This window comes from Sus scrofa, chromosome 18 (assembly GCF_054392235.1).
Source record: "Sus scrofa isolate SSC_HxYL_T2T_F1_AM1 chromosome 18, Sscrofa_HxYL_maternal_Yorkshire_Landrace_v2.0, whole genome shotgun sequence".
NCBI lineage: Eukaryota > Metazoa > Chordata > Mammalia > Artiodactyla > Suidae > Sus > Sus scrofa.
The window spans coordinates 55,347,927-55,371,556 of NC_139400.1; the positions used below are offsets into that span (position 1 = coordinate 55,347,927).

Consider the following 23,630-nt stretch of genomic DNA (forward strand, 5'->3'; position numbering starts at 1 on the left):
TGAAGATGTGCTGGAATCTGGAGGTGCCATGACTGTGGTATAGGCCAGTAGCTGCAGCTCCCATTCGACCCCTCACCTGGGAACTTCCATATGCTGCAAGTGTGGCCACAAAAAGGAGAAAAAAAAAAGATATAGGATATTGGGATATTATTGAGATCCCAGTAACAAAACTCTCAGCCTCTTTGCACATCTCTCTTCCTTCTCTCTCCCCTTCGAGACGGGCCAGCGGGAGGGAGACTGGACCAAGGTTATTTTTAGATGGTCTCAGGCACCAGAGGAAAGCACCACTGCATCTTCCCCTCTGGCTCTCACAGAACGCCCAAGATAGACCACCTCTGAACACGTGAGAGGTCACTGAATGGCCGATAGCCTGCAAAGCACCACTTGAAAATCAAGTGTCTCATCTCTAAAAAAAAAAAAAAAATCTTTCTCACATGACACGTTGACCAGATTCCATTTATTCTGGAAGAGATTTGGTCTTTACAGAAAAGCTCTCAACGAGTGTCCACAAGATCTATCTCGCAATTGAACTAAGCGACAAGAAAATGTTGTCGTTGAGAAAGCCCTCTCTTGTTTTGTGGTGGAGGTGAGCCCAGGAGGAGGGCAGAGGACTGCCCTCCCTCGCCCTAATTGTCCCCTAAACTTTATAAAAACACGTAGTTGGTGTTACCCCATCGTTTTTGGGCTCCTCCAAAGGAAGGGGTGTTTTTTTCTAGTTCATGCAAAGGCACCCCAAGGGCGAGCCGCGATCCTGGGGGTAAAATCATTGATCTCCAAACATGGTGATGGGCGCTCTATGGAGATTTGCGAACGTGTTCGCGAAGCATAAAAGAGAACACATTGGAATGGTGCCTGGTAATTCAAAAGAAAGCTGGAATTCCAGGCGGGAGGAGCAGAACACTGGAACGGCTGGGGTTTTGCAGCGTGTAAAAGGTTGCCCCTGGCTGGAGTGTCGATGTCATTGAATCTTGCAATAAAAAATCCCATCAGTGGGTAGGAATAAGCCTGAGGATCAGTCCCAGCTCCAGGAGGGCAACTCATATTTAATAAGCCAAATTGAATCCAGAGCAGAGGCATCCCTGCTGTATGGGTTGGTCAGTTTGAACAGAGCTGCATTTATCATCATGCCCTCATCAGCTTTGGATTTCACAAGCGATTCCTTGATCCTGAGTAAATCAAACACTTTACTGTGGCATCGGCAATATATGGAAAAGTGAAATGACAAGAAGTTGAATCATTCTGGAAGCTTAAATGAGGTTATAACGTAGTCTTCTCCCTTTCCCTTGTCTTTCATTTTTTTAGAGAAACAAGCTTTCTGACTAGTTCTGAACCTTTTAGAAAGTACCCGATGATTCTGTAGCTAATAGCTTAAAAGGACATTGCTTAAAAAAGGCATATGTTCTATTCATATGAGCGTTGGTGAAGGTGACTTTGCTCCAAAATGATAATCAAATTACTTTAAGAGGTTGTTGGTGGTTGAGGCATTCAAAGAAAGAAAAACTGTTTGATATGACTCCATATTTTGTCTTAAAGAAAAGTGTTGTACGTCCTTGTCTAACAGATTAATTCTTTAAAAAATAAAAAAATCCTGGGAGTTCCCGTCGTGGCTCAGTGGTTAACTTGAATCCAACTAGGAACCATGAGGTTGTGGGTTCGATCCCTGGCCTTGCTCAGTGGGTTAAGGATCCAGCGTTGCCATGAGCTGTGGTGTAGGTTGCAGACGAGGCTCGGATCCCGGGTTGCTGTGGCTCTGGTGTAGGCTGGCAGCTACAGCTCCGATTTGACCCCTAGCCTGGGAACCTCCACATGCCACAGAAGCAGCCCTAGAAATGGCAAAAAGGCAAAAAGCCAAAAAAAAAAAAAAAAAATCCCACAAAGAATGTCAGGCTATTATATATATATATCTGAAAGCAAAAGTTATTTTTATATTATATATATATATATAATACATAATAATATAGTATATATCATATAAATCATATATATATCTGAAAGCAAAAGTTATTTTGAAGGATGGGTCCAGAATGTCCTTGGTGGCTTTAATACCCATTGGGTGATCCTATAACACTTGACCAGGTATTAATCACACCGATCTATGAAAAACTATTAGAAAAGTTGTTTTATGTAAGTTTCTTCTTCATTCTCTTCATTTATATCATCCAGTCTAGGCACATGTATTCATTCATTCAGCAAGTACTTCTAGATTGCCCACAATGTGTGTGCTGGACTCTGGAAACACAGCTGTAAACGCCAAAGTCCCCACCCTCTGGTGGCTTACAGTTTGGGGAGAGTGCGGGGAAACCTTGAGTAATGGATATTACATTAGATGGTCAGGCAGAAGGAGGGTGGGGGGTGGGTAGGGAGCTCTGAGTGCGGGCTGGGCGCACTATTTCATGTAGTTCCGGGCATTCTTCCAGAGGGAAGGCGAAGAAGAGCTCTTTAGAGCAGAGAGAAACAGAGGAAAGGAACGTTATAACGGCCGGGAAAAGGGCCCTTGTCCAGATCTCTTAGCCCCAGTGGGAATCTGAACAGGAAATGCGATGTCCAGTAGACTGAAAATAAGGGGAGATGGTTCTAAGCACTTAGAACTGGCCTCTCCATTTAGAAATCTGTTCTCTAGGTTTCCCTGAGTCCTTGCGGTTTCTCATGCCTCCCAGAAAGCGGGGCTTCTGGCAAAACAGGCTTTCATGTTAGAGCAGGAGGAACTGAACGAGGGGAAGGGAAAAAGCAAGAGAGTAAGCAAACTGGGGTGCCCGGTGGGGGCCACCCTACTTTATAGGATTCAAGGCAACTGCAGACCAGACTCTGCAAGATATCCTAGCTCAGAGAACTGATCCCTGAACCTCTCTTCTCTTGAAAAGAAAACTCCTGGGAACCTGGAGAAAAAGAAAAGCAACTCAGTTGGGACTCAACTCTTATTTCCATGGGACCAAAAAATTGGGAAATTTAAAGAGTGGTTGGGGGTACTTGTATATGTGGTTTTGGGGGGTTGGCGGCAATAAGAGGTTGCTCTTCAAAAGGTGCTGTTTATGGGGGTTTATATTAGGAAGCACACGATAGATTCCACTTAGTAAGGTCAGCATCTGAGGCGTAAACTCTGTACTGATTATGAAGTTTAAAGACTAGAGGCTGAGTTTTTCTGACTATAGTGTTGGAAAATTACATTGTTTGCAGCTCAGTGGGTTAAAAACCCGACTACTATCCATGAGGATGCAGGTTCAATCCCTGGCCTGACTCAGTGGGTTAAGGGTCTGGCGTTGTCACAAACTGTGGCATAAGTCGCAGATGAGGCTTGGATCCCGAGTGGCCATGGCTGTGGTGTAGGCCAGTGGTGGCAGCTCTGATTCAGCCCCTAGCCTGGGAACTTACATGTGCTGCAGGTTCAGCCCTAAAAAGGAAAGAGAAAGAAAGATTACATTGTTTGAGATTTGTAACAGAATTTTCTACTGATTGGTAAATGTAAGATACACCTGATGCCATTTGACCAAAATTGTTTTAATTTAGGGGGAACATTTGCCCTTCAACTTGGCTCTACTTCCAGACCTTGGGAGTGAGCAGTCTGTGTGTGCAACTCGAAAGTTGTGATTCACACGTCTAGTCCAGCTCAACTTCCTCTAGCTTGGAAATAATTATCTCTATTGAATATTTAGTTCAGAGCACTTTTGAAAAGACTCTTGAGGAAAAATCTTTTCCACTAGCAGGTCTGTTTCAGGAGAGTCAGGAAGTAACAAGCAGTCTGAACTGCTTTCAGGAATAAATTGTCTTTTACAATCTCCTGTTCAATTAAACTAAGCAAACATATGGAATAAAGACAGACTTGCCAGGCAGGATTTTGAGTTGGGTTTCAATCTACTTTAAATTCCCTTTCTCCTTGAATTGTGATTCTTGTGTACCTGTAGACTCCTTGCTGGGAGTTTGGGATGGCCGTGAAGTCCGGGCTGCCTGCTACACGCTCTCCTCATGCTGTTTGAATCCCTTGTTACTGCCGTTGCATAATCTGCACAGGTGATGGCTTCCCTTCGGTGTTTAGCTTTGATGCCTGGCCCTCTGTGGAAGCAGCCATGGTCAGCGAGGATTCCCAAGTGGGCAGGTCTCTTTAGCTTTACTGGGGATGCTGCCATCAGCTCATCTTTTTCCTGTGACTGATGACATCATCTCAAAGGTGACATATACCTATTAAAATTTTCTAACTTCTTGGTTGAAGGCAGCTGACAATGACCTCTTACCCTCTAAATACACAAAGAGTCCTCTATGAAACACTGTATCTAGCATCAACTCCTGGATAAAGTTTATCCAACTTTCTTGTTTCTCTTTCTCCCTCCTCATTTTTGATCCAGACTGAGCTTTCCGTCAAGTTTATAAACCTGTTCTGGATGGAGTGTGAGCTTCTGATTTGACATCAGCATCAGATTACATGGATAATATTCCTTGTAGAAACAACCTGCCCCAGGCTTTTATATCTTTATCTATACACACACACACACATATATATTCTACAATATGCTAATATATATGTATATTAGATATACATATAGGTACTATATATATAGTCTCTGTGTACAAATATATTACAATATATGCATACATTCTGGTTTAAATTATGTATAGCATAATTTAAAGTTTCTAATGCCTACTTTAATACCTTTAACAATGAATATACTTGAAGTTTAACATTAGTCAATCTGTGTATCATAGTAAACAATGAATTAAAATAGATTGAAACCATAATTAATTGCCATGTTTATAGGTGAAAAGGGGTCAAATGTTGATGCTTTGATATGGTGCAACCTAGTATAATTTCCGCTTATTCTACAAACACTCGAGTGCCTACAGTGTGCATTTGGCCAACTGCCATGGGAGATTGAAGATGAGAATGAGCAGCTCCCTCTGAGAGCTCTTCTAGTCTCTACCCTACAACCTGAGTACCAGGCAGAAAGTGATTCATCCTTTAGGAGGGGGAGAGCGGCATCCTGGGTTGGAGTGGACCATGCTTTCACTGGTAATTTCCCTACATTCCTACAGTGCCTCAAAGTCCAGAGAATCCCATGACAAAGCCCCATGCTCAAGAACCTTTGGTTCCCAGTGCCTCCTAAGTCAAGTTCAGAGCCATTGGGCTGGCATTCAAAGCACCTATCTGACATTATTCCTTTTCCCTTATGTTTATACCTCTGCTCTCCCATCTGTTTCTGCTGTTCTCTCCTCCTGGAATATTCTTTCCTCTCAGCTGAAAGGCAGTCAAACATAGTGGCTGAAGATGTGGGGGCTAGACTTTGATCATCTGGGTTCAAGTGCCAGTTTGCACTTATTAGCTATGCAAACTCTGGCAAGTTGTTTGGTCCCTGGGTGTCTCAATTTATGCTCCTGTAGAAGAGGAATAATAATGCAACCTTGCCGGACTGTGTGTGCTGAATCATTTGTTAGATGTAAAGAACTAGATCAGGGAGTTCCCGTCGTGGCGCAGTGGTTAACGGATCCGACTAGGAACCATGAGGTTGCGGGTTCGGACCCTGCCCTTGCTCAGTGGGTTAACGATCCGGCGTTGCCGTGAGCTGTGGTGTAGGTTGCAGACGCGGCTCGGATCCCGCGTTGCTGTGGCTCTGGCGTAGGCCGGTGGCTACAGCGCCAATTCGACCCCTAGCCTGGGAACCTCCATATGCCTCAGGAGCGGCCCAAGAAATAGCAACAGCAACAACAACAACAAAAAGACAAAATACAAAAAAAAAAAAAAAAAGAACTAGATCAGGGCATGATGCAGTGTAAGCACTCATTAAATACTAGTTATTATAATTTCTGTAAGTCCAAATCCCAAATCTTATCTTTTTTAAAAAATTCATGTATTAAAAATATTTATCTCTAGTTGATTTACAATATTGTGTTAGCTCCAGGTGTACTAACAGCTTCAGATTCTTTTGCATTATAGGTTATTATAAGATTGAATATAGTTTCCTGTGTTATATAGTAGGACCTTGCTGTTTATTTTATATATAGTGTTGTATATCTATTAATCCCATACTCCTAATTTATCCCTCCCCCTCCCTTTTCCCCTTTGGTAACCATAAATTTGTTTTCGAAATCTGTGAGTATGTTTCTGTTTTGTAAATAAGTTGATTTGTCTCATTTTCTTAGATTCCACATATAAGTGACATCATGTGGTATTTGTCTTTCTCTGTTTAACTTCAGTTAGTATAATAATCTCTAGGTCCATCCATGTTGCTGCAAATGGCATTATTTCATTCTTTTTTCATGCCTGGCCCTTATCTTTTAAGGCTCTAGGCAGGGCCACCTTCTCAGTAGGCCTCCTCCAGTTGTCCCTAGTTGCAAGTTCTCTTTCCGGTCTGTTGTCTCCCACAGCACATCTGCAACTATTGTATGATAGTTTTAATTTTCATCATCTATGTCTTATCGCCTCTACTAATCAGTGAAGTTTTGATGGTGGGAAAACTGTGGTGCTGCAATGCAGTTCTGAGCTACTGCAGACTCCATAGGTGAAGGGCATAGACCTTGGCAAAATGGCCCTCCTGTCTTGTTCAAACACCAGCTGCACCGCAGGAGGTCCCCAGGCCATCTGCACCTCCGACCAACCAGCTACAAATTCAGGGGTTCCCTCAACTCTCTCAGGTTTGATTCTTCATGAGAAGGACATAAAACTCAGGAAAGCTCTATACTTATGATTACCGTTTTATCATAAAGGATTATGAAGGATGTCAGCAAGCCCAGTGAAGAGACACATAAGGCAAAGGTCTTAGGCACAGAGTTTCTGTGTCCTTTCAGTGTGGACTCAGCATAATACCCCATCCTTTTGGGCACCTTGATGTGTTCACCAACCAGGAAGCTCACCCGAGCTTTGGGTATCTCAGGTTTTGTATTGGGGTTTCATTATTCCGGTGTGAATGATTGAATCATTGGCCACATGACCGGATTCAATCTCCAGCCCCTCTTCCTTCCCTGGAGATCTGATTGATAACACCTGGATCAAAGCCCCAACCCTGGAATCACACAATTGATCATTCCATCATGATCAGCCCTCATGAGTCATCTCCTTATCATAAAGGGTCCCCCATGAATAAGAAAGCCACTCTCATCATTTGGAAAATTTTGAGGGTTTTGAAACCCTCTCCCAGGAACCCAGGACAAAGACCAGACAAACTATAGAATGGGAGCCATATCGGATTGTCTTTAAATCCCCTCCCACATCTAGCACAAGGTTCTGCACATAATAGACACACACATTTGTTAAAAGAATGGGCTTCCTAAAGAGTGCTTTAGGAAGATAACTTTATGTAGGATGGATTAGAGAGACCAGCTAAGGTTACTGTAATAGACCTGATGCTATTTCTTGACCCTTTCAATACTCTGTTGATGGTGAGACTAAAGAAGCAGAAACCTTAAAAAAGTTAAATCCTTCTGTTGCTCTCCTACTGCCCCCAACTATAAAGGCCCGCAGTAATTCTCCATATCTTGAATTTATCCAAGAAAGCCCTCCGAGGAGAAGTTGAAAGTAATCTTAAGTGGGAAGAACTTTGGCCTCTCATTTATTTAACTGATTAAAATAAATAGCTTGCAAGAATGTTGCAAAGGGAGACTGCACTCAGAGTTGCCATTAATATGCTCTCTTAGGACTTTGGAGATGATGTATCACAATAATCCCTTCACAATATCTACACCTCATGATACTAGGGATTTGCTTCAGAATAATCCTGGAAAGGGTGAGAGATACAAATGAAACAAGACCGTTCATGAGTTTATAATTCATGCTGGGTGACTGGTGATAGATGATGGATTTTATTACATTTTGATATGATTTGTATATCTATTTTCTAGAGCGTATTTACATTACACTGTTTTTCCTTTTGTAGATTTTTGGGAATTTTTCATGATACAAAGTTAAAAATGTTTTTTGTCTCCAAAAATGAGGGCCTCACACAGAGGTAACAACTTGGGGATCATTCCCTTTTACATAGTGAGTCTTACACACCAGTGCTTCACCCAACTGATGTGTTTAAGGTTCCCAACAGCTAAAGGTGAACGGAAGTGGTGACATTTGGTTGCCAGGTGTCACTGTTGCCCCAAAGGCTGCTCCCATCCATCGTCTCCATGCACTTGGCATCAAGCTCATTTGGCAAACCCTGTGCAAGCCAAGCCCCTCATCGGAAACATTGATATTTGAGGTACCCCTGAGTTCTGATAATTGCTTCCAAATGCTTCACTTAGAGTCAAGGAAATAGAAAGCCAAATCAACAGAGCTGGGTTATTCTTTGGGAAACTATGGGATCAAGATGGAAGTTAAAAAACTACACAAATGCCAGCAGTGTTGCAGGATGTGAGACCCAGCCCCTCTGGACCATGAATAGATGGACAAACCTTAGGCAATGGAGAAAAAAAAATCAGGGGAACAAGAAAAGTGATTCTTCAGCTTTGAAACAAACACTGTAATGAATTGGAGCAGTAACAGATTTACCTGGGCTGGGCTGGATATTTATGAACCTCACAGCTTAGCCCCCTGTTGCAGAAGGTGCCAAAATGGCCAGCTCTGGGGCACACAGAAGATGGGCTGCAGGAGACCTTTGCAGGTACTTTTTCTGTAGGTATAACCCTCCTGTGGTGTGGCTCTCAGAGAATATAAGGTTCTTTTGGAGCATAAACTGAAAATAACTGTTGCACGAGCACAGGCTGTTGTGAAGTCTGTTTAACTAGCAGAATTGCAAAGAGCAAATTAACAATAAAGAGTCTGCTTTTATGACTTTGAAAGGAATCTAAGAGATTAGCATCAGTTACAGGAAGTAAAGCATCCTAGATCAGACTATAGAAACCCCTAAAAAGTATTCTTTTTTTAAAAAAAAATCACTTTAAACAGTTTGTAGATACGAAAAGTATGCATCTCACATGTATGCAAGTTATGATGCATAATTAAATGAACACTTAGGAGCCTACTGTCCCATTTAAGAACTGGAGTGTTACCAGTTACATCCCCCACCCTCCTTCCCTCCACACCCCATCAGTAACCACTATCCTGAATTTTTTGTTTACTATTTTTCTTGCCTTTAGCCATTGATTATGAACCCTTAAAAATATGCAGTTTGGTTTTGCTTATGTTTGGACTTTATAAAATGACATCATGATATTTGTAAATAGCATGATCGGGTTTTTTTTTTTTCATTGTTATCAATGCTGTATTTTTAAGCTTGATCTGTGGCCATGTGAGGAGTTGTTCATTTTCGTTGCTATATAATAATCCTCTCTGTGAGCTGAGCATGGTTTATCCATTCTGCGGTGAGATTTTTCGTGTTTTAATGTCATGAGCGGTGGTGCTATGACCTTCCACATGCCCAGCTCCCAGTGTGTATGTGCAAGAGTTTTTCTGGGTGGAAATGCCGGACCTCAGGTATGTCGATGTTCAAGTTACATGATAAACAATACAAGGGCATGTCACATTGCTTTCCAAAGTAGTCGTACCAATTTCGACTCCCAGAAGCTCTATACAACCATTCCCATTCGTTCACATCATCTCCTATTTTTCACGTTGTCAGGCTTCTAGATTTTTGCCAACCTAGTGGGTATAAAATGATATCTCATTGAAGTCTCAAATTGTATTTCCTCATTGTGAGCTAGGCTTAACACCTTTACTATGCTTTTTAGCATTTGTTTTTATTCTCTGAAATGGCTGTTTCTGCCTTTTACCCTTATAAAGCTTTTTTCTTATAAGGCTATCTTTTTCCTTACTGATCTTTGTAGGTGTTCTTTATTTACTAAGCAGTGTTTCCTATCGCTTCTCAACTTGTTGATGTTTCAAATTTCAGATGTACGGTATTTAGAACTAGAATGACTTTGCAAAATATATAGTAAATCTCCCTCATATTATCAATGAGAAAAATTGAAATACAGTCGAGGGAAGGCAACGTGCTCAATATCATAATTTGTGTTAGCTGTAGGGCTGAGATGAGTACCTGAACCTTTTAACCCCAAATTAAAGTGGTGTCCTATTTTACTATGACAACCTCTTTTATGGGTTTGTCTTGTTTTTATTTAAAAATTGGAAAGGTTCTCAAGTAATCCATGGCTGTGGTAGAAAAAGGGAACACATGAGCAAAATAAAGTAAAAATCAGCTTTCATCCCACCTTCCAGATGTACCTGCAGCTTCTATTCTGTAGTTTCTTTCCAGATAACAACAATAACAAATAATTATTGAAGGGTTACTATGGGCTTGTTAGTGTGGAGTGCTTACTATGGGCCAGGCACTGTTCTAAACCCTTCACATGTATTGATTCTTCTGCTCTCCACAACCTTACTACACAGACTATGACCATTATTTTGAGTGCAGCAGGCAGAAGAATAAGTTTTCCAAAGATGGCCACATCCTAATTCCAGGAACCTGTGACTACGTTGTGTTACACGCCAAATGGTAATTAAGGTAGCAGATGGAATTAAGACTGCTAATGAGCTGCCCCTAAAATAGGGAGATTATCCTGGCTTACCCAGATGGGCTCAATGTAATCACGAGGGTTCTTAAACGTGGAAGGGGGAGGCAGAAAAGTCAGCATGGAAGTGATACAACCGGAGAAAGATTCCACCAGCCATTGCTGGCTTTAAAGAATAAGGAAGGGGACCATGAGCCAAGAAATGCAGGCAGACTCTAGAAGGTGGAAAAGGCAAGGAGACAAATTCCCCCTGAGAGTCTTCAGAAAGGAACATTGTCCTGGTGACAGCTTGATTTTAGCCCTACATGATAGACAGAATAATGGCCCCTAAGACGTCCCCTTCCTAATCTCTGCAACCTATGGATGTGTCACCTTATGTGGCTATAGGAACTTTTCAGATGTGATTAAGTTAAGAATCTTGAGATGGGGAGAGTATCTTGGATTATCCACGTGGGCCCCCTGTAATCACAAAGATCCTTTTAAAAAGGAAGCAGGAGGGTGCGCTTCAGAGAGATGTGATGACAAAAGCAGAGACGGGAGCTTCAAAGCTGTGTTTTGAAGATGGAAGAAGGGGCCACAAGACAAGGGGTGCAGGCAGCCTCTGGAAAAGGCGAGCAAACAGGTTCTCCCCTTGAGCCTCCATTGGGGACATTTGGCCCCAATGAAACCTCTTTTGGATTATCTCTAGAACTGTCAGATAATGCATCCGTGTTGTCTTAAGCCACCAAGTTTGTGGTTATTTTGTTACAGCAGTAATAGGAAACTAGTATACTTAGTTTATAGTTTACCAAGGCTACACAGCTAGTTAGTGGTAGACAGAGACTTGAAGTCAAGCCATCTGGCTCCAAAGCTCATCTCTGCTTTTGTCATCACATCTCTCCTTAACCATGATGAAGTATATATAGATAGAGATTTAAACTGTATGTACATTTCAAGAAATGCAACTTTTAGATTATTTTAGTATACATTCAGAACCACCATGCTCAATAGATGCGTTTCCCTGAAGAAATGCCAATTTTATTTAATACACCTCCTATTATTGGTTTCTAATGTTTCCAGAGTCTAAAATTGGCAATGATAAACATTTTTCCAGTGATATTTATAATTTCTTTAGGAAAAACTCAGAAATGCTAGGTCAAAAGAAGTGCATTAAAAAAGTGGTCAATTTACCCTCATAAGATTGTCCTGGAATATAATTTAAAAGAAAATAAAATACACAACTAGAGCAAGAACATATCTACCTTCTGTTTCTACAACATGTCTGTTGTTAGTCTTATTTTTCTTATCCATGGTATACACTCAATTTTGTTTTTGAAGACTTTATTTTTTTTTCTGTAGAATCCTAGGTGTTAGCTAGAGGGTATTCAGGGGTCCTTTAGTCTAACCCTTTAATTTGTAGGTAAAATCCCTGAGGCCCAGACTGGTAAAGAGATGAGAAAGGCGTCCCTAATGGGGCACGTCTGGCCAGAACCCACTGGCCTGACTCTAAGCCCAGCATCTTTCCACATTACTGCAAATGTCACCAGGATGGCCCCCAAATCAGCCCCATTATTATTTTTTTTCTTCAAATCATGCCAGAAATCTCTTGTCCTCATTAATCCAAAGCAAATTCGAGGGGCTGTGGATTAATAATGATCCGGATACCCAGTATTAACAGATGAACCCTAGCCCTTTCCTGTAGTGAGCCTGTGTTTATTGTCTCACTGTGAAATTTGGTGGGATTGGGGCAGACAATAGCTTCCCCCCCGCCCCAGTGTCTTATGTAGGAGTTCTTAGAGCAGATAATCGGATGTGTTCACTACATTTTTGCCTGAGAATATTTAACTTTCTAACTTGGTCCGCACGTCACCCAGCAGCACTAAGGTCCCCCTGTCGGGGAATTTGATGTACACGACGGTACGCAAACTCCTTCCTTCTCGCTGAAGCAAACAATGCAATAGGAAAGCACACTGCCATTTTCTGACTGACCTCAATCGCTGAGGGTGGACCCCGCACGTTACATCAGCAGGCCGGCTCCATTACACTGCCCTGCGCTGTGCTCGAGCTACTGAAATATTGATTTTTACAGAGCCGGCGCGCACACACTGAAAAATCAATATTCCAGTGCACACAACAGAACAGGCGGCAGAGCCGGGACCAACTCTGAGGCCCAGCAAGCGCTGCCGGCAGGCCTTGGCCGAGGAGGGGGTTGGGGGCTGCAGGAGACAATGCCAGGGGAGAGGCCCCAGCAAACCCGGAAAGGGTCAGATAAGCCAAGTGTGCAGAGGAAAGAGAAAGGAGAGTGGAAAGATCCTTGAGGATAAAACTGTTGGAAGCAGCAATGATTTATCTTTCCATAGGGGGAAATGGGGAGAAGGAGAGAGTAAATTAAGAAGAGAGGATGGGAAGAATTTTACAGGTAAGAATCTTCCCATGAAAATGTATCTTTTGCTTTTCTGTATCATTCGCTCAGACTTAAGATGGAAAAATGGTAAAGATGATACAGATATTTTATTATACCAAGGAAAAAAATAACTAGACCAGTTCTGAGATGTATATTTTTAAAAATGCAGCCCCTTGCCTTTTTCTTGGTGACTCGAAGCGAGCAGATTTTACAGTCATCAGCAGAGTCAGCATTTATAATACGGGCTCTACCTTTGCATTGCTGTTACTTTTCTTTTCCTTGGGGAAGGGGGAGGGAAGGAAGAGGTCCTGGTCATGTGGCCATTCATCGATTCCCTTTCTTTCTAGAAAAGCACCTTCCTTGGCGAGCTTGGGGAACTACGTTAAGAACTGATTCCTTTTGCAGGCCCCGCGACTTCTCAAGGAATTCTGAGCTCCCCAAGTCACACCTCCATCCAGGGGTGGGGAGGAGAACGCGTCCTGGGTTCCACTCTGGCTGCTCAGTACTCAGCAGGCGATCGGTGGCTATGGGCTGGCCTTTCGGTTAGTCCTTGCAGACTTGTTTTAAATCAGAACTGGTACTTTTAGTATTTTGGCTCCTTTTTATTTGCGGGGGGGGGGGGCTGTTGTGGACAGTTAAAAGGGAGTACTTTTAACCCCGGTGAATTCTTGATTTTGCTTTGTCCTAGAATACTCTTACCGGGAATCTCGCTATTTGTTCTCTCAACTCCCTGCCAAAGGAGGAAACTGCCCTCCCCGAGGTTTCCATTTCGTCCTCTGCCCTGCAGGCAGCCTCGCCGCCTCCCTTTCCCCGGCCCAGGAGGCCCTTGGCCCAACCAGGGCTCAGCTCGGGTCTGGTGGAAGGGACTGCAGAGCAAGCGGGCAGCGAGGGGCACTTTTCGAAACGCGGGTTCCCCAGGCCCATCGAGGCTGGCCGGGGACAAGGTCCGAGGGCAACCTCGCCGGAGGCAGAAGGGGCAGGGGGACCCGGGTAGGGTGGGGCGGTCAGGGGGCGGGGCGGGACGCCGAGCCAGGTGGCCACCTGGAGGACCCCGCCCCTCGCGGCCCCTCCCCGGGCCCCGCAGGCGAGCCGCGCCCCCGCCCCCCGCGCCCCCGCCCACTCCCGCCTCCGCCCCGCCCTCCGACCCGCACGGCTGCTCTATTTGCATAAGGAGGTGGCTCCCGGGCCTGCCCGGGGCGCACGTGACCCCGGAGAGGCGGAGGGAACCTGCTGACTTGACACGAGCCGCTTTGCGGCTCCCCTTGGCGCGGAATAGCGAGAGCAGCCGTGACCTCCGACCCCGCCCGCCGGCAGCCAATAAGAGCGCAGGTCGTCTCCAAACCCAAAATTTCCACGTCGGCAAAAGTCAAGATGGAAGGGAGCGGAGCGGAGCGCAAGGGGGGGAGCCGGCCCGGGAATGCCTGGCGGCCGGCGCTGGAGGGGCAGGCTGGGGAGTCTGCAGCGGGCGAAGGAGGGGCCACGCGGGAAGGCGCCCTGGCCCAGGGAGGCCAGAGCGCGACCACTCGCCCGCAGTCCCCGGCGCCTCCGGGCACCCCGCACTTCGCCAGCAGCCTGTGCCCCCCGGCCCGGGGGACGCAGCCCACTGCCCCTCCGCGTCTGGCTCTGGGGAGGTTGTAGGGGAGGGGACGGTGGCGGGCGGTTGGCGGGGGGGAAAGATGGGGAAGACACTTTCCAGACCTGTTGCACGGGTGCAACAGCTGTTCAGGTGCGGTAGGTAGGGGGAGGGGGCTGTCGGGATTGGGGGGGCGGATGGCCGCCGCGACTGCAGGGGCAGGAGGTGCAGGGCCGGGGCTCAGAGCAGAGGGGTAGTGTTGGGGGGTCTGTGTTCCAGGGGGAAGGTTGTGTGTACACGGGATCCGCGGGAAACTCTCTGCCTACTAGGGCAGGGAGAATCCTAAGGAAGTGGGTGGGTGGAGCGGAGAGAAGAGGACTGCATAGACGCGAGTTCTGGGGCTGGGTGCGGGCTGCGGGAAGACCGGGAATAGAGTGGTGGGAATGGCTGGGGGAAGGGGAGCCGCCGTGGAGGCCCCGCACAGCCTTGCTTTTCTGGGCCGTCCCATCTGCGGGGCATTTCCTGGGCTTGTATTCGCTCCCCCTTTAACTCTTCCAGCTCCGAGAATTCGTCTTCGTGCAGCCCCCTCCCCCACCAACTTTTCCAGTTAAGGAGGTAAAAAGTTGCCACAAGTTGGATGGAGTGAGTTAGCTGCTTGCAAAAGTTTAAATAGCAGGACGGAGGAGGAGGTGGGGTTCGACCGGGAATAGGGTCTAATCTGGGATGGGTGGGAAGGAGGGGGAGGGTGTGTAATTGCTGCAGCCTGCTCGCTGTGACATTGCGACCAGAGTGTGTCGAACCGGGCTCTTAGAACACCATTTCTGTTGGGCATTTGCTCCTGCTGACTGCGGCAGTAACTTTCCATAATTAATGACCCGTTCCATTATCGGTAGCATCCTGAGCTAAATTGCTTTTAACGAGTTATTCTTTGTCTTAGCTGCGGGTGGGGGTGGGGGGAGCACACCTGCAGAAGAAACTTCTGGAGGAAGACAGCCACTTTGGTCTTTTGAGGCAAAGTTCTGAGACACTCCGACTCTGAATATGATAGAAGTCAGTGCACTACAGAACTTTGTCTCTGGAGACTGTGGTCGCCGCCACTGCCGCCACCACCAGCACCACCACCGCTGCCGGGAGGGCGTCCTCGGATACTAGACGGGGTAGCCCTGGTGGCCACGTCGCAGTGCCTTTCCCTTGGGGGGAGGGGCGAGGCCAGAGGGGTCCCAGTACTGCTCAGGGAAGGTGGCCAACTCCCTTGAAGCTTGTGAGTTCAATTCAAAATCCTCCCCAATCTCCGTGCATCTTACCCTGGTGGACTCCTGACAGTAGAGTTTTTTGGTTTAAAAAAAAAAAAAAAAGTTCTGGGCTTTTCAAGGTTATTTAAAAGGTACTCAAAAGACCGACTTACTGAGCAGGAGAGGAGAGCCACAGGTTTATTAATGGGCGTGTGGGTGTGCAGTGCCTTACAGGAATTTAACTCTACCTTTGAAGAAGGAAATGTGTTTGTAGAGAAGCCATAGGTAATGGTCCTTTTACTCAAGCGACCTGCTAGAGAAATGAGATCCTGCCAGGGTTGAGTATGGTGACCTGTTCTGTTTCTGATTTAGGTCCAGTTCACTTTTATTTTTTAAAAAAATAGGTTTTATTAATGGAAAGAAGCACTTTTTTCAAGAAAGAATTTTGAAAGGCAGCTGGGTGAGGGGCAGGTGGGGGCTATTTACTCTTTGGGGGCTGTAGAGAGACTTTCCGCAGGAGACACTGCTCCTCTCATCACTACTGGAATGTGGGTTTCGGTTGGGGAGTTCCTGTCAATAGCTTGCTCTGTGCACTGGGCAGTGACAGCACCAGATTCTAGTCCCGCTCCATTGATACTGCCCTCTTTTGATTTTATGAGCTTTCGACTGGAGAGCTTATTGATCCAAAAAACTACAAAAACGCCTTATTAACAAAGGCATTTGTTCAACAGATATGCTTGAAGCACTTGCTGAGTGCCAGGCACAGGGCACAGGGAGGTGAGTAGAAAGGAAGTGGTTCCTGGGCCATGTTGCTGACGGTCTGGTGAGGGAGAGACTCACTTTTGATGTAATTTGTAAGATGCTTGGGGTGGGGGGGGAACGGTCCCTGTTTGTGTCTTTGAGAGGTTCTTGATTTTATAAAAGCCACTGCCTTTGTACTCCAGCTGGCTTATCATGGGGACAGGGTGATAATGGAGACAGGCTCAATGGTGCACGTATGTGAGTATGTGGGGGGAGTATTCAATTACTTGACATCAGAGCTTAATGGTAGGACTTAGTAGTGGCTTTTCACAGGAATGGTGTGTCCCGATCCTAAGACAGCCTGGATTCTCTTTTACGCGGCTGTTATCCAGTCTCCAGCCTTTTCCTATCATCAGTGACTTTTGCTTCAGTTCTTCAACCTTTACCCCAAAGATGGCTGAGTTACATGTGTGCAGTAAAATAAAGTGTTTCAAACTCATGAACTTGTATTCATTTGAGTTGTAAGATATGCTTACTGGTAAAAATGATTCTTCCGTCTGATTTTTGTGTCTGAATATGTCCACGAGATGTTTTGAAAATACTAACCGCTTCAAAACTTAAACCAACCTTGTGAGAGAATGCAGGTGGCTCTTTGAGGGTGTGGGATGGAGTCGTTGACTGGAAGAGCAGTCATCCAAGAAGAGAGATGACATCGGGGTCTCCCCACCAAAGAAGGGTGAGGTTTAGAGTTCCTGATGGGATTATGTCTGCCTTCACTTTATGCTTAAATGATTTGCTTAGAAATTTTTGCTTTCTCTCCTGCCTGTGACTGCTGGCGAGTTAAAGGACTGAGAAGATGGGATAACAGGGGTAGGAGACAGGAAAATAGGCAGTGCTTACTATAAACTTGGCATTTTCTCACAGACCTTGGTCATGCAGCATCCTGTGTCTTGTTGCCTCCTGAGTGTCAAGTGTTAGTCTCAATGCTAAGGATTGGGCAGTGAGCAAAATAAGCCCAAATCCCAGTTCTCTTGGAGGTTATTCTTCTTGCCAGAGGCAGAGGATAAGAATATAAAGTGGGAGGATGGAAAGCATGCCAGGAAAGGAGCAGGGAGCCCTGGGGAGGCAGGGTGCTTTTAGAACGGGGGTGGCCAGGCTGAGAGACACCATCAGCAGCAGCCTACTGGGCATGACCTGGACCCTCCCGTCTTTATTTGCAACATTTCAAGTGAATGAACCAAAATGAGAGATGCAACGGAAATTATATATGACTAAACATCGGTAACCTTCCACTTTTTTTAAAGAGCATTTTTATTTTCAAGTGCAAAGGTTGGGGCATGTGAGGGTGCTAGAAGAATCTTCCCATGAAGAGCTGGAGAAACAAATTGCTGGGCCCCGAAGTCCTCACCTGGATGGGCTATCTGACGCCATCTTCCAACAACAAAATTCTAGGAGTCTAGTTAATCTTGCATTTCCAATAACGTTTATTCCAGAGGACTCCCAAGCGCTCCCAATGTGCTTGGAGATGGGGGCTGGGTGGGTGGACTCACGTGTTTTGGGATCCCCAGGAGCCAAAGGAGTCTACCGTCTAGGCCACATGTGATTTCAGAAATGACTCTTCTGCTCAGCTTCTCGTGTTACTTAAAATTTTTCTTATTCATACGGGTGGTATGTACAGGGAGCTTTCGTGGCAAATTGCTACAGTCAGAGAAACCTGAAACAAAAGCTGTGGGCAGGAAAAGAAAAAGGCAGAACTCACTGTTCACACCGCTACGTGTGATGCGTATGGAATAAAAACGTGTGTTGCTTTGGTCACCTTGGTGGAACCCGATGGAAGGCAGATGGCACCTTCCCCAGGACCCTGGCAATGTTGGCCTCTGGTCTCATGATTCTGACTTGCAAATTCATTAAGTGGGTGCTAGGAGAGCTAGCTAGCAGTGGCTTCACCACAGCAGAGAATCCTCCAGAAAAGACTGCTTTGCTCCTCAGACATGCCTCTCTCTTTTTGCCATTTAATAGGAAAAAAAAAAAAATCTACTGGTTAAATAGTACTTCATTCTTGCCAGGTGCTGTTATAAAGATTGGTGTATGTTAAATCATTGATTCTGAGATCAGTACCGTTAATATCATTGCCATCCTTCAGATAAAGAAACGGGGATAAAGAGATGAAATGATGTGCCCAAGGGCACACAGCTAGTCAGTGGCTGAAGCAAGGCACAGACCCAAGCAGCCTAGATCAGAGTCTATGATCTTAGCAGCTATGCTGTGCTGGGCATCATTCAGTTGCCTAATTGGTTACAGCACAGGACAGAGCCTGGAAGTCTAGGTTCAAAGTCAAAAGCACTGAGTATATTCAGGGTTTATAGCTTAATGCAAATCTTTAGCCTCTCTTTAGCCTGTGCAGTTGGTTTCCAGGGCCCTGTGGGAGCACTGCGTTGAGGAGGATTTTACGATTTTGAGTCTACCGGTCACTTTTGCCACCGGGTAGAATTGAACGCTGAAAAAAAGAGACTAGTGGTTTCTTCAAAGTATCTGGGTTGATACAGTACCCCCCCAAAAGCAATACAAATAGAAAATAAAGAAGTTGTATTGATGCATTCATTTAACAACTTTGAGTTCCTACCAAGAGCCAGGCTCTGGATGTGAGCAGTTTTGGTGTAGAGGGAAATGCATGGGGTGCTGGGAACTACTGCTCACTCAACCTGGAACATCCAGGAAGGCCTCCGGGAGGAGGTGATAACTGAGCTGAAAGGTGAAGAATAAGTAGGTAGCTGAATGAAGGGAGGGAAGGGCATTCTAGTTCAAGGGACCAGCAAAGACAGACTCCCGGAACTGTGCCACAGTAGGATATGCTTAGGAATCTGCAAGTCCTTACGTGTGGCAGGCATGAGTGTCATGCGTCAATAAGAGGAAATGAGGCCAAGGAGATTGATGGGGGTAGATTATGAAGGGACGGGTGTGGTGTGCTTAAAATTTCGAACTTCATCCCCAAAGCCATGAGAAGCGACCTAAGGATCTTAAGTCCGATGAGCTCTGCTTTTTCAGATGTATTCTGGCAGCAAAGGGAAGAGTGTGAGTTGTTTAGAGGTGGATGAGCCAGTGACTAAGTAATGCAGGAGACAGAACTGAGAGCCAGTGGGCTGCATGGGAGGGGTGTGGACGGACTTAGGATGAGAGCAGGAAGTCCAGCTGGCCTGGGGCAACCTTCCAAGGCAGCCTGCTTCTGAGGCCCTCACATACATTTTGTTGGTCATTCTCACCCAGGGAATAAAATTGGCACTAAACTGCACTGTGTATATTTCGAAATATTAAACTCGCTTGGCTATAGTCTCAAGTAAATTCTGGAAGTATAATATTAGAAACATCTCTTTAACCCTTTATGGCATAATGGAAATTTTACCCGACTGAGAAGTCAATGATTTCGAGATGCACGATGACTTCTGGGGCACTAAGAAAGGAAAAGTGCAGCCAATTAAACTGTGACTGTGTTCGTCTACCACGCAGATTTCCAAAGAAATTGAAAAGAGCTCTTTTAGATTAATGAAGATACAGAGAAAAAAGGCAGAACCCCAGCCAGAAGCAAAGAGCACCCTTAAAAAGTGGAGGGACTGAAGAGTGTTTGGTGAGAAGAGTACTTGCAAAGGGTGTGGGCAGAACTGGGGGAGACCGGGAGGGAAGCACAAAGTGCCCTGGGGCTGGCAACGGTGGGAAGTGGGTACCACTCCCAGGCCAGAAGGGATGAAGGCTAGATCCTGGAGAGAGCGAGGCTGTGCAAGAGAGCTGCCCCTGAGATGCTGGGGCCTTTGGTGGAGAAATGCATCCATTGCCAACACACAGCCCAGCAGGGAGGGAGCCAGGGAAGGAAATACCCACAACTAGAAGTCCATCTGGAGAGGTCAGCTTCCTTTGGGTAGGAAAGGGTGGAGATGGATCTGCAGGGTCAAATAGGGAATTGCCGGAACAAAGCTTTTTCGTCACTTGTCACTCCTGGGCACACATAACAAAGAAAATGATCAGATAAATTGCTTAAGATATTCCTGGAGGAGTTCCCTCGGTGTCGCAGTGGGCTAAGAGTCTAATTGCAGTGGCTCGGGTTGCTGTGGAGGTGCAGGTTCAATTCCCAGCCTGGCGTAGGGGGTTAAAGGATTTAGCGTCACCAACGGCTGTGGCTGGGATTCAGTCCCTGGCCCAAGAACTTCCATATGCCGTGGGTGTGGCCATTAAAAAAAAAATTCCTGGAACTTCCTATCCAAAGTCTTCAATGGCTGATTTGTTTCACACAGTCTCATCCTCTGTGCTAATAAGAGCACAAGTCAAGACACAGTGTTTCTTAGAAGGGAGCCCCACGGGCTCTTGTCTCTGCACCCAAGCCTTTGTGCAAGGTTGATGCTCGTCTTTAAATATTTTTTTTAAATTTAAAGAGCACAAAATTTATTGTTCAAACCATTTTCAAATGTACACTTCAGGGGCATTAAATATTCTCACACTGTTGTACAACTATCACCACCATCCATCTCTACAACTTTTCATCACCCCAGGTGGAAATTCTGTACCCAGTAAAAAAATAATTGCCCGTGAAACTGGGGCTTTCCTTAGCTTACCAGAATGGGCCAAGAAAAGACTTTCAGATCAAATTTGGGCAAAGGTAGAAAATGTCGATGAGGTGATGCATGCTGCCTGGCTGATAGCACTTAGAAGATATTATCAGTTGTAAGGTGCATCTTTTTTTTTTTTTTTTTTTTCTGCACCCATGGCACATAGAAGTTCTTGGGCCAGGGATCAAACCCAAGCCATAGCAGTGACAATATCAAATCCTTAACTGCTAGCCTGCCAGGGAACTCTGTAAGATGCATTTTAATTTCAGAGATAAAATGTGGAAAACTATGTTGCTTACAATCAATGAAATATGATGAATCTCTCTAGCGTCTAGCTCACAACTAGTGTTCCATGAATGGGTTTCAAGTGGGCCCAAATAGTGTTCTCTGCCCTCAGCGGGGCCAGCAACTGGGAACCCTTGGCTTCAAGCAGCCTTATCCATTTACCCCAGTAGGCCCTAAAATATTATCATTTACTATATGTAATGTGATATGAAAAAGGCTAGAAAGTGCAGCTCTGGCTTTCCCATCTTTCGTTTGGGCAGATTTCTGATTTTATATTTGGTATAGTATCATCTGTGTGCATCAGAAGGCAGGGGATACTTATGGAAGAGTTATTCAAATACACTTGGATTATTGTAGCAAGAAAACTCCTGTTCCAGAGGGTGGAAGATGCATCCAAGCCACTGAGATTCCTGTCTGCATTTATGCTATGAAAAGGGTAAACAGAAATGGCTTCAGGATACTTATCAGAATAAAACCCCTTCATACCCTTATAACTAGCAAGCCAATGTGTATTGGTTTAGACAGTTTGGGCTCTAAGTAATACAAACCCAAACTCAACTGGCTAAAAGGAAAAATAACTTATCTCACTTGTCAAGTCCACAGGGAGGGACGCTCCAGGAATAGTTAATTCAGCAGCTCAACAGTACATTAAGGATTTTTTTTTCATCTTTCCCTTCTGTCATTCTCAGCTTCTTTGCCTTATTCTCAGACAAGGTCCTCTCATGTCTGTATGAAGGCCACAGCAACTCTGGATATGACAGAAGAATGTTCCTGAGCCCCTTGTTTTCTCAAGGCCCCCAGCCACTTGTTGCTGTATCCCATTGGGCAGAGTTGAGTTGGATGCCCAGCCATTAACCAATGACTGCCAGTGGGAGTGGGACCATGTGACTGGTCTGAACCAATTAGGACTTAATTCTGACTCATGAGGAGCTGAGGTGGATGGACTCCGATCCAAAGAAAAGATGGGGGAAGTTGTGTCTTTTGGGAGGCAAATGGAAGTGGCTGTTGCACCACTTCTAGGGAGCAGTTTTACAAGGCTGTGATTCCATGGTGATTGTACACTCGTTGCAATGTTGTTTTTAAGGGAAAAATTTAGAATCAACCAAAATGTCTATCAATAGAGGACCTAATAAATTACAGTGTAGCCATACAATGAAATAGCCATAGGAAAGAGTAAAATAGAAAAGGAGTTCCCGTTGTGGCTCAGTGGTTAACGAATCTGACTAGGAACCATGCATGAGGTTGCGGGTTTGATCCCTGGCCTTGCTCAGTGGGTTAAGGATCCGGTGTTGCCGTGAGCTGTGGTATAGGTTGCAGATGTGGCTCAGATCCCACGTTGCTGTGGCTCTGGTGTAGGCCAGTGGCTGCAGCTCCGATTAGACCCCTAGCCTGGGAACCTCCGTATGCCGCAGGAGCGGCTCTAGAAAAGGCAAAGAAAAAAAGAAAAAGAAAAAGAAATGCATGCAATCAACATGGAAGGATGAATGAGATGTTGTTTTCAGCAAAGGAGAGTGAGTGAGCGCTGAATCCCAACCAATAGGCCACCAGGGATGAGCAAAGGAAATGTTATAGAACAGTAAAGGGGGTTGATCCGATTTTGATCCTTCGATGTGCACACATGTACATATATACACAGAATAGACACCGTCTGTATGTTCTGGTCTGACGAGGATTAGGATGGGGGAGCTGGAGGTCACGGACGGAAGAACTTTCACTTAGCAGGTTATGCACTTTTGATTTTTTTTTACTTTTGTTTTTGTTTTTTTATGGACACATCTGCGGCATACGGAAGTTCCCAGGCTAGGGGTCGAATAGGAGCTGCAGCTGCCAGTCTACACCACAGCCACAGCAACTCAGGATCTGAGCTGCGTCTGCAACCTGAACCACAGCTCGCAGCAATTCTAGATCCTTAACCTATTAAGCGAGGCCAGGGATCAAACCTGCATCCTCATAGATACTAGTTGGGTTCTTAACCCACTGAGCAGGGATGGGAACTATTACTTTTTTAAAAAAAAAAAACACAATGGAATACTTTCGTGCTTAAAATGAAATTTGCGGGAGTTCCCGTCGCGGCGCAGTGGTTAACGAATCCGACTAGGAACCATGAGGTTGCGGGTTCGGTCCCTGCCCTTGCTCAGTGGGTTAACGATCTGGCGTTGCCGTGAGCTGTGGTGTAGGTTGCAGACACGGCTCGGATCCCGCGTTGCTGTGGCTCTGGCGTAGGCCGGTGGCTACAGCTCCGATTCGACCCCTAGCCTGGGAACCTCCATATGCCACGGGAGCGGCCCAAGAAATAGCAACAACAACAACAACAACAACAACAAAAAAATGAAATTTGCCACATGGGAAGAAGACAAATAGAATCTGACCATGGCAGTAGTATGTTGCTAGAATAAGGTCATAGT

General features: G+C 45.4%; 1 protein-coding gene, 1 long non-coding RNA gene and 1 other non-coding gene across 3 annotated transcripts in view; all 3 read left to right on the forward strand.

Annotated features, from left to right (window-relative positions):
• LOC146395063 (uncharacterized) overlaps nt 1-23,630 on the forward strand; it is a 137,574-nt gene that overhangs the window by 42,937 nt on the left and 71,007 nt on the right. The gene's annotated exons all lie outside the window — the stretch shown is intronic.
• LOC146395064 (uncharacterized) lies at nt 12,835-15,327 on the forward strand. Its single transcript, XM_085005611.1, has 3 exons — nt 12,835-12,886; nt 13,233-13,341; nt 13,488-15,327. Exons 1-3 carry the CDS (start codon nt 12,835-12,837, stop codon nt 14,536-14,538), a joined length of 1,212 nt encoding a protein of 403 aa, XP_084861737.1. The 3' UTR covers nt 14,539-15,327.
• MIR148A (microRNA mir-148a) lies at nt 15,381-15,448 on the forward strand. Its single transcript, NR_038485.1, has one exon. It is a non-coding gene; the product is annotated as a microRNA mir-148a (primary transcript).